At 43.9% G+C, this 11124-nt stretch overlaps 1 protein-coding gene across 2 annotated transcripts in view; it reads left to right on the top strand.

Moving 5' to 3' along the window:
• Positions 1 to 2208: 2208 nt before the first annotated feature.
• Positions 2209 to 11124, top strand: part of LOC123758850 (calponin homology domain-containing protein DDB_G0272472) — a 28050-nt gene continuing 19134 nt past the window's right edge. Inside the window, exons 1-3 of one of the 2 annotated variants that reach the window (XM_045743589.2) lie at positions 2209 to 2362; positions 4648 to 4814; positions 4942 to 6225. In XM_045743589.2, the coding sequence (XP_045599545.2) occupies positions 4667 to 4814; positions 4942 to 6225 (1432 nt within the window). In that variant the 5' untranslated portion in view covers positions 2209 to 2362; positions 4648 to 4666. The remainder of the gene's footprint in view (positions 2363 to 4647; positions 4815 to 4941; positions 6226 to 11124) is intronic. The other variant, XM_045743590.2, reaches the window with a different exon arrangement.

The following is an 11124-nucleotide window of genomic DNA, read 5'->3' as shown; positions in this document are numbered from 1 at the left end:
AATGTGGTATACATGGACTTTGCTAAAGCTTTTGATAAGGTACCACATGAAAGACTGTCAAGGAAATTACAGGCCCACGGAATAAATGGTAAAATATTAGAATGGATAAAACAATGGTTGAAAGAAAGAAAACAATGGGTCGTGCTAAATGGGAACGAATCTGAATGAAGAAATGTGATAAGTGGGGTACCACAAGGGTCCATCTTGGGGCCTACTCTTTTTATCATATACATCAATGACATAGATGAAAATATTACAAACCACATTATCAAATTTGCAGACGGCACGAAGATTTATGTTAAAGTGGGAAATGATAATGATATTGAAACCTTACAAAGAGATCTACAAGAACCCCACAAATGGACAGAAGACTTGCAAATGTTTTTAAATATTGGCAAATGCAAGATTCTGCATGTGGGGCATAACAACCCATGCCACGACTATCAAATTAATAGCATTACATTACAGCAGATTATGAGAAAGAGGACATTGGAGTCCAAATCCATCACTCGCTAAACGGGGCACAACAGGTGGGAGCAACATTCAGAAAAGCTAACCAAACCCTTGGAATAATCAAACGTACTTTTGACTTTAAGGAAACGAAGGTAATGATGCAACTGTTTACATCTCTGGTTCGCCATTATTTAGTCTCACCTGCATGTATCCATTTAGGTTACAGGTTGGCAGGCGTGGAGGGTGAGATTGGCTAGCCTAGTGGGTGAGGGAGAGGTTGGCAGACGTGGCGAGTGAGGTTGGCAGGCCTGATGGGTCAGGTTGGCTAGCATGGCAGGTGAGGTTGACGAGCCTGGCGGGTCAGGTTGGCGAGCCTGACGGGTCAGGTTGGTGAGCCTGGCGGGTCAGGTTGGCAGGGCTGGTGGGTAAGATTAGCAGGAATGGTGAGTGAGGTTGGCGAGCCTGGCGGGTGAGTTTGGCAGGCGTGGTGGGTGAGATTGGCGAGCCTCGCGGGATAAGGTTGGCAGGCCTGGCGGGTGAGGTTGGCAAGCCTCACGGGATAAGCAGGCGATGAGTCACAATAACGTGGCTGAAGTATGTTGACCAGACCACACACTAGAAATTGAAGGGACGACGACGTTTCGGTCCGTCCTGGACCATTCTTAATCGACTTGAGAATGGTCCAGGACGGACCGAAACGTCGTCGTCCCTTCAATTTCTAGTGTGTGGTCTGGTCAACTCACGGGATAAGGTTGGCAGGCCTGGCGGGTGAGGTTGGCAGGCCTGGCGGGTGAGGTTGGCAGGCCTGGTGGGTGAGGTTGGCAGGCCTGGCGGGTGAGGTTGGCGAGTCTGGCAGGTGAGGGTTGGCAGGCCTGGTGGGTGAGGTTGGCAGGCCTGGTGGGTGAGGTTGGCGAGTCTGGCAGGTGAGGTTGGCAGGCCTGGTGGGTGAGGTTGGCAGGCCTGGCGGGATAAGGTTGGCAGGCCTGGCGGGATAAGGTTGTGAGCCTGGCGGGTGAGGTTGGCCAGCCTGGCAGGTGAGGTTGGCAGGCCTGGTGGGTGAGATTGGCGAGCCTGGCGGGATTAGATTGGCAGGCCTGGCGGGTGAGGTTGGCGAGCCTGGCGGGTGAGATTGACGAGCCTGGTGGGTGAGATTGGCAGGCCTGGCGGGATAAGGTTGGCAGGCTTGGCGGGTGAGGGTTGGCAGGCTTGGCGGGTGAGGGTTGGCAGGCCTCGCGGGTGAGGTTGGCAGGCCTGGCAGGATAAGGTTGGCAGGCCTGGTGGGATAAGGTTGGTAGGCCTGGCGGGATAAGGTTGGCAGGCCTGGCGGGATAAGGTTGGTAGGCCTGGCGGGATAAGGTTGGCAGGCCTGGCGGGTGAGGCTGGCAGGCCTGGCGGGTGAGGTTGGCAGGCCTGGCGGGTGAGGTTGGCAGGCCTGGCGGGTGAGGTTGGCAGGCCTGGCGGGTGAGGTTGGCAGGCCTGGCGGGTGAGGTTGGCAGGCCTGGTGGGATAAGGTTGGCAGGCCTAGCGGAAAAGGTTGTGAGCCTGGCGGGTGAGGTTGGAAAGCCTGGTGGGTGAGGTTGGCCAGCCTGGCGGGTGAGGTTGGCCAGCCTGGTGGGTGAGGTTGGCAGACCTGGTGGGTGAGGTTGGCAGGCCTGGTGGGTGAGATTGGCCAGCCTGGCGGGTCAGGTTGGCCAGCCTGGTGGGTGAGGTTGGCCAGCCTGGCGGGTCAGGTTGGCCAGCCTGGCGGGTCAGGTTGGCCAGCCTGGCGGGTCAGGTTGGCCAGCCTGGCCGGTCAGGTTGGCCAACCTGGCGGGTCAGGTTGGCCAGCCTGGCGGGTAGTCAACACAAACGTGTGGCGGCCGTTGTGATCACTTCAGTCCGCCGATAACAACATTTTATAACATTTTAAGTATATTGATGGCATTTATGCCTGTTTTTCTTGTCAGTTATTGTGCTGTAGTGAGAAATATTTATGCATAGCATACAGGTGCTTCAGTATTACGGTTTAGTATTTCATTACTTAGATTTTTAACTAGAGATGACTGACCGGGAAAAATATATACTGTAGCCCTGAATTTTACCCTAGGGCTACAAACACTAATGGCCTCGTTGAGGACAGGAAGCCGGTGGCTTGTCGAATGTCCTCCCCGTTTGGCTTGATGATCTTTTTCCTGTTGGATTGTAAATGTTAAGAGTTGACATAGACGGCTGCAGCGGGTAGGCGGTTCCATGTGTTTATAACCCTGTGGGTGAAAAAGCATCTCCTGTTCTTAGTCCTACATTGTGGCTTGCTGAGCTTGAAACCGTTGCTCCTTGTTTGTATTACCTCTGACCCCTTTGAAGAAGTTGTTTGGATCAACATCCTCCAAATTGTTCAATATTTTAAAAGTTTCAATGAGATCCGTCCTGTCGTGCCAAATTTGCAGTGTTGTTAGCCTTGTGGCCTTCAACTGTTCCTGATACGAGAGTTGACTTAGCTCTGGAATGAGTTTTATTGCCAGATGTTGCACTTTCTCCAGAGCAGTTATGTCCTTCTGAAGATGTGGTCTCCATGCTTGGATACAGTAATCCAAGCGGTGCACCAGTTACAGTTGAATAACTACTGTAAGCTCATTTATCCAAACTATAAGGGAAGTTCCCCTCACTGGTTAAGCCAGACATCTGGATAAGCAAAATTCTTACAGTGGAAGTCCAAAAATTACCATATTTGCAATTTTTTTAAACACAACATAATTTGAATGTCTGCATCCTATAAATACAAAATATAATTTAAAACTTCAGCTTACCTTGTAGTCTGTATTTTTGTTTGATACTGTAAATCTTGAAATGTGTAGTTCTCTAATTTGTGTAACCTAATCTCCAGTTATCCATATTTTTATCCAGATATGGTGAAGTTTTGCCAGAAAATTATCTGAACTTGACAGACTGCCAGTCTACATTATCTGGCCAAATCTCTGGTTATCCGAATTTCTATCTGGACATGGCAAAGTTTTGCCAGAAAATTATCTATACATGATCTTACCCTGATAATCCAAATATTGTACCGTACAGTATTTGGTTCAGCAGGCTTTGGATAACAGAACTCATACAGTACCTTCTATTCCTTAAAGTTAAATGTTTCCTTGATCACTCCTAGGGTTTAGTTAGCCTTTTTGATACTGCAGCTCCTACTTGTGCAACTTTCAGTGAATGGTGAAATCTGACTTCAGGGTCCTTTTCTTCATCAATCTGTTGCAAGGTAATGCTGTTAATTTGACAGTTGTGATGTGAAATGTTCTGCCTACGTGCAAGGTCTTGCATTTTTTTTTTTTTTTTTGTATTAAAAAGAATTTGCCAGTCTTCTGACCATTTGTAGAGTTCAGGTAGGTCTCTTTGTAAGGCCTCGATATCATTTTCACTTTCCACTTTACCATAAATCTTAGTGTCATCTGCAAATTTGATGATGTGGTTTGTAATATTCTCATCTATGTCATTCATGTATATGACTAAAATGGTTGTCCCCCAAAATGTACCTCTGGTACCCCCTCGCCACATTTTACCAGTCAGATTAATTTCTGTTAATCACGACCCCTTGTATTACTGTATTTGGTTCAACCATTATTTTATCCATTCTAGTACTCTCCTAGGTGCACTCAACTAGTTGTGCGTGCAGGGGTTGAGCTTTGGCTCTTTGGCTCTTTTTAAACTCTCCTAAATCTTATAATTGCATATATTTTGCATGCAAATATGTAGAGTACTTGTACATGAATATCACAGGTTTGCTGCTGTTAAAAGCTCAATGGCTTCTTTCATGACCACCCTGAACATACAATTACTGGATGCTGATCTGTTAGATATGGTCTGCATCTTTTTACTAAATCCCTGTTAGGAAACTAAGAGACTGAGGAGTTTTTTCCAAATACAGTATAGCAAATGGCGTCAAAAACATAGGTCTCTAGTCTCAAATAACGTCCCCTAGAATGGGTGCGGCTTTTGAAACAAATGGGCACCTTAAATCATACCCAGGTAATTGAGGCATATGGGCCAATCACTCAAGTGATCGAGTGACTGTGATTGTTTACATTCGCAGTGTAAACGTTAAACAAGCCTTCATTTAATCCTCTTATAAAATAAATGACTTTCTACCATAACATGGAAAGTTGTATTATTTCTCCAGGTTTGTTATTTTATTTAAGACTCTTTTTGCATTTTCAGGACCATCTACAAAAGTGAAATGGGAAGTGTAGGTTTTTTGAAGTTTTGGTCATCTATTGTTAATGATGATAATATCCAGGGTCAGCTAAAGTCTGTGATGTCCATAGAGGACGGAGAAGAACGTGCGCTGCAGCTCCTTTCCCGTACTTTGTTTCTCTTGGTGATGGGTAAGTGGTGGTTAGTTTTAAGTAATGTTTGTATTTTATTTACATTTCAGTTTATGAAAAACATGTCTGTTATAGATACTGTACTGAATTGTCTGTGAACTCGCTGACATTTTTATATTGTCTTTAGAAATCAAGCATGAACGTGATGAAGCCATAAAGACGTTGAGCCATCTTAAGGAGCGTGTCGACAAGTGCACTTGTGCAGAGAAGATAGTATGTGGTGTTCTAGATATTGGGACCAATAAAAGTGCCGATGTTCAACCTGATGTGCCAACTCGGCAAGAAATGCATCATTTGAACTGTCAAAAAAATCCAGTTGTGAAAATTATTCCTAATAAAAAGTGTGCCATTGAGGAGAATCTTGATTCTTCAGAGATTAAAGAAAAAAAATTGGCATCTTCTCAGATAGTAGACCGTAGTTATCGGTGCCTTTCTAGAACGCCTAAAAGCACAAGTCCAAAAATTATTCAAGATGCTGAAAGGAAGGGAAAATCTGAGATGAATGTAGAATCAGTAGGACCAATTGCTCCTAAAATTCTTGCTCCAGAAACTTTATCTTTAGATGAAAATGAATTGTTTGTTAATGTGTCAAAAAGAAGGGCTCTAGCAACGCAAACTGTGTCCATCCCTGATTCCCCTGCTATGGAGAATACAAGAGCCTTTGATACAAATGCATATGAAAATACAGACTTTTATAAGAATAGTCTTAGCAATGTGAGTGAAATATTAGACGGTACCTATGATTCACTACCTGATTCACCTATTGATGGGGAAAAGAAATTGAAAAGTCCACTAAAAGATAAAGTAAACATGCAGATATTAAAGTCTAAGAAAGTGTTGAGTCCTGTGCTAGGAAAACAAAATCGACTTACAGCTTTAGAAACCATGAGGAAAAGCATTGATTCAGATTTCCCAAAGGCATTAAACTTTGATACTAATAGGCAGTTACCAAAGCTACTAGATATCCATACCCCAGAATCCAAAGACTCAAAAGTTACTGGGGTTATTACTTCCACTCCAAAGTACTCGCCTCTGCTGTTTACTCACAATATATCGACCTCACTGAATGACTCTGACCCAACTTCTCCCTCACTTTTGCCAGGTGTTAAAAACAACATTAAATATAATAATGAAGGAAATCATAATTCCTTACCAAAAAATATGCAAAATCAAACTCGATCCTTTTCAAAAACAAGAACCATTTTACCGAGGTCTGCATCAATTTCCAACATGTCTCCCCCGAGAGCAAATACCCGCAGCCTAAGGAAATGTCAAACTGTAGACAGATTGAACAAAGGGACTTCATATATGATGGTTATAGAGCCACCTGACTCAAAGAAGAAAAAATATAAACAAACAAAGATCTCTCCCAATATCTTTCAGAAGAAGACAGATGTGGCAAAAATTACAGGTAAGCAACAATTTATAATTTGCATATCAAATATGAAATAAGGTAATTATTATTGCTCTATTGTCCTAATCAGAAATTAAATTAAATTCTCACATCTCATACTTTTATGAAATTGTAGAATATTATGCTAAATTTTAAGTAGGAATGAGGTGAGAAAGCATTTTTCTGAAGCTTAAATGAATGTGTTTTAACAGATAACATGTATGTTTTAGGCATTAGTTTGTTATGAATATTTGAAGTAGTAATCATTATGGACTTTGAAACTATTGGATGGGGAAGAATGGTTTCTACTCGCACTCCTGCCGGCTGTGGTGGTGCATAAGTGAAATACTGTACTCGGTGGCTTGGCAACCCATGCATTTTTCCCTGCATGGAGACTCATTATATTCCCCATTTCTCTTCATCTGAAAGCTGAACTAACCCTCTGCCTGAGGTTTCTGAAGGACAAGACACTTCTTTGTTGAAAGATGGGGTATAAGGCGAGTTTCTTTGAGCCAGAACTTGGGGTCAAGCAGACATTGGAGACGGAGACTCGGTATACCTAATGGTTTGTGGGTTACTTTCTTTTGCTGGGCTTTGGGTGGATGAAGGTGCAGGGAAGCGAAATCGTATCTTGTTATGAGCAAACTTCAACAATCCTTTACAGTTACCCCCCAAACTTGCTTGTATACACATACTCATGTGGTAGGCAACCAGGCTCTCTAGTCAGTTTGGCCTGCAAGATCTGTTTCCCTCTCTCTCCCAAAGAGAAACTTCCTGATGGCACCACAGCTCGTGCTGAGTTAGACTGCGACCCAGTTCCATTCTTCACTTTCTGATCCTTCTATGGTAGGGACATCTGGATGACTGCTTCGTCGCCTGTTTCAATTGCTCTACTCCTATGTTCAATTTGTTTAGTCCACCTACACTGGCCAAATATTTTGATTTCATATTTTGATGGTCTTCATCTACAGTATTACCACTTTCAGTTGGTTGATTTGAACATTACCTTCTATTCCAACTGGCCTGGTGCATGAGTAGTTGAAACTCATACTCAAGATGGAGCTGACTGCCTCCTACCCTTGGTGAGCTCCCAGTTCGAGTCTCCAAGATTGTTCATCCAAATATCAGTAATGGCCCTGTCATTCTCCTGCTCCATGTTGTAGAGACTGTGATTGCTACAAAGACGTGAAAGCAATCATAAAACTCTAGGGTCATTCTGTTATCCAAGTTAAGGCATTCATGTACCCCCTCACAGTAGGCACACTAAATCCCATTGTGATATTGTTACTTGTGATTGTCATACTCTCTACCCTCGGTAATCCTTGGAAGTGCCTGGTGCGCTGTGCAGGAATAGATTCTCATTACCTGTTTATTACTTGTTGGAAATTTAAACATGAGCTTCAACCTGCCATACCAAAGTGTTCCTTTGGCCTTTATGTGGTGAATTCAGCCATATTAAATGTGAGTGCCCTTCTTTGTCAGTTTGCTGCAGTAACTGCGTTCCTGCCTACCCGGCATTTCTTGGTCATGTGTAGTCACTATAAGTTTGATCTGACCATCCTCCACCTGAAGCATAAAGGTCATGTATCCTTTCCTGAGGTGAGTCGCAAAGTCTGATGTCTTGCCCTTTTCCAACATGTCTTATGCTAATGCAGCATGTTGGGATATTTAAGTCTGCTCTCCTTCTGATCCCCAGTTCCAGAACAGTTACAAAAGTTCTTCTTCACGACACTTCCACCAGCACCCATTCTTACCATGCCCCATCGAGCTCAGCTCTGTTTCGCTCCCTGTCTGGCGTGTCCCCGGCCTGTTCTTCTGCCTTTGTTTTCTTTCCTGGCCTTCCGGTGTCCCCTTCGGTCTGGTTGTGCTTCCGGGTGTTGGGTGGGCAAGTGTCTTAGTCTCCCTGATGCCAGGGGGTTTTATTATTTCAACCCCTGGTTTGCATTTTGTCATTGTCACCTGCTCCTCCTTTTCTGGTGGGGTTTGAGTTGGCTTCTGAAGGGGGGTACCCTGTTCTTTGCTTCGTTTGTTTGATGGGGGGGTTTGCATCTTGTGTACTCATCTAGGTATACAGTACTCTCCTAGTTGTGCTTGCGGGAGTTGAGCTCTGGCTCCTTGGTCCTGTCTCTCAACTGTCAATCAACTGATGTTGATTGTGGTGGTTGTGTTGGATGTTGGATGGCTGCTTCACCCCCCTCATTTGTGCCACTGGTTCTGTCTTGGTCAGCTCTTTGTGTTGTGGTTCAGTTGTCTGCAATGTTGTTCTCACAGGGTGTGGTTGTTCCTTATGTCCTGGTGGTTCATCTTTGCTGCTTCTTGGCTGGCTTTGCCGTGATTTCTCGACTCCTTGTTTGGCCCAGTGGGATTTGACCTTTCACAAGGTGCTTTAGCTCAGCCTCTCCTTGCCATACCTGGGGGCCAGGTGCTCTGGTAGGGTCTTGGGCCTTCTTGCAAGGTCTGCTGGATCAGGTGTTGGTTGGCTGGTGGTTTGTTTTGCACCTGTGTTTAAGGTTCGGCTGCTTTTCTCAAGCCTTGGTTTGTGAGCCGGGCTGCTCGGGCACAGGATGCTCAATCTCCGGCACCTTTGCGTGTCTTGTGCTGTTTCATGGTTTGTCTGCTTTTCTCCTAATCTCCCTCTTTATTGGTTTGGTGCCCATATTTGGTTTCCTTCTCTGTGGGTAGATAACTTCAGGGACCCAGAAGGGGCTTCCTCAGTAAGCCAGCATTGAATGTAATGAAACAGCAATTTCTGGGTGAGCCCCAGCGGCTCCCCGACACCCTCCCCCTTTTCCCAGGGAGTGAGGGGGTGTTTCCATCATAAAACTAAGGGTGGAGCAGCTGGCTGACCCCTGGCTGTCTCCCTCCTCCCCCAAATGAGAGGGAAGGTAGGGCGAACGAGCTTCCGCTAGTTTCATGAATTTTCAGTCATTTACATTGGGAAAGTCTTTTGATGGGTTTGAAGCTGCAGTCTTGTTTCTAATCACCAATGGTCTGTTTTGTCTGATTTTCTAGGTGCTTTTTCCTGTGGGTGGCAGATATAATTTTGATTCATAGAAATTTGATCCTAGGTGCCACTGCTGGAGGGGGCCAGGTTCTGGCTCTTGGTCCCCAGTATCAAATCAAATCAAATCAAATGTTTATTTAGGTAAGGTACATACATACAAGAGATTTTACAAAGAGTGATGGATTTATAGATAGGGCTAGTACATACAATGCCTAAAGCCACTATTACGCACAGCGTTTCGGGCATGAAAAACTTAAATGACTAAAGCTTAATACTAATTGAGCATAAAGAGTAAAATGAATACATGGAATGAAAACATAGCTGAAAAAGCAGCACAAATACAATTCTGTCGACAAACAGCGCTCTTTAAAAAAACAGACATTGGTTGACAATAGAGGGGTAAGGTAGGTTACAGGGAATTTATTAGGTATAGCTTCGTTTTTATCTTAAACTGGTTGAGAGAGGTACAGTCTTTAACATGGTTGGGAAGGTCATTCCACAATCTGGGTCCCTTGATTTGTAGAGCATTTCTAGTTTGATTAAGTCGTACTCTAGGAATATCAAAACTGTATTTATTTCTGGTGTGGTGCTCATGGGTTCTGTTACAACCTTCTATGAAGCTTTTGAGGTCAGGATTGGCATTACAGTTTAGCGTTTTATATATGTATAATACACATGAGAGAATGTGCAGTGACTTAATGTCTAACATATTCAGAGATTTGAGTAGGGGTACCGAGTGATGTCTGGGGCCAGAGTTGGATATTGTCCTAATAGCAGCTTTGTGTTGAGTAATTAGAGGACGTAAATGATTTTGGGTAGTAGAGCCCCAAGCACAAATACCATAGTTGAGATATGGATAGATAAGAGAGTAATAGAGAGTCACCAGGGCAGGGTGGGGTACATAATATCTGATCTTAGAAAGAATGCCAACAGTTTTTGAAACTTTTTTTGATATATTTAGAATGTGTCCCTGGAAATTCAGCTTGTGGTCAATGAGAATGCCAAGGAATTTGCCATCTAATTTGTTACAAATTTGGGTATTGTTTATTTTGAGATTTATTTGATTAGAGGATTTATTGCCAAACAGAATATAGAAAGTTTTGTCAATGTTAAGGGTGAGATTGTTGGCAGTTAGCCAAAGATGGACTTTATTTAGCTCAGTATTTACTGTGGCATTTAGAGCAAGGGGGTCAGGACTGGAGTAAATGAAGGTTGTGTCGTCAGCAAATAGAATTGGTTTGAGGTGTTGGGAGGCATTTGGAAGGTCATTAATGTACAGTAGATGAGAAAGAGGAGAGGGCCAAGTATGCTGCCCTGAGGAACACCAATGTTGATGGGTAGGGTGGGAGAAATTGAATTATTCACAGAAACATACTGGGGCCTGTCAGTAAGGTAGGATTTGAGGTATTGCAGGGAGTGTCCTCTGACTCCATAATGATGTAATTTAAGAAGAAGGTTTTGGTGGTTGATAGTATCAAAAGCTTTACGCAGGTCCACAAATAACCCAACAGGGAACTCATTTTTATCAAGAGCTGTATGAATCGAGTTAAGCATACTAATAAGTGCATCGTTAGTGCTTTTTTTGGGTCAGTAGACATGAAAGAACTTTGTGACTGATGGCACCAAGCAATTTTACAGTTCTGTACTGTGTATCTGCATAGTGGCTTCAGAAAGTCACTTGCTCGCCCAAAAATTGGTGTTGCATTATATTCTCTGTTGGTTTTTCCTGTGGAATTTTGTTTTTTTTAGTTTGAGTGGCTTGTAATTACCCGAGTGTAGTTACAGGATGAGAGCTACATTCGTTGTGTCCTGTCTTCCCAGTACTCTTTGTCATATAATGCTTTGAATGAGGAGTGTGGCTGGTGAGGATCCCATTTGACCTGGGGTGCCATCTTGTGACACTTGGGGGGCAT

Source organism: Procambarus clarkii, chromosome 31, assembly GCF_040958095.1.
Source record: "Procambarus clarkii isolate CNS0578487 chromosome 31, FALCON_Pclarkii_2.0, whole genome shotgun sequence".
Lineage (NCBI taxonomy): Eukaryota > Metazoa > Arthropoda > Malacostraca > Decapoda > Cambaridae > Procambarus > Procambarus clarkii.
Note: the sequence above shows the minus strand (reverse complement) of the source record. Positions and strands in the feature narration are given on the sequence as shown.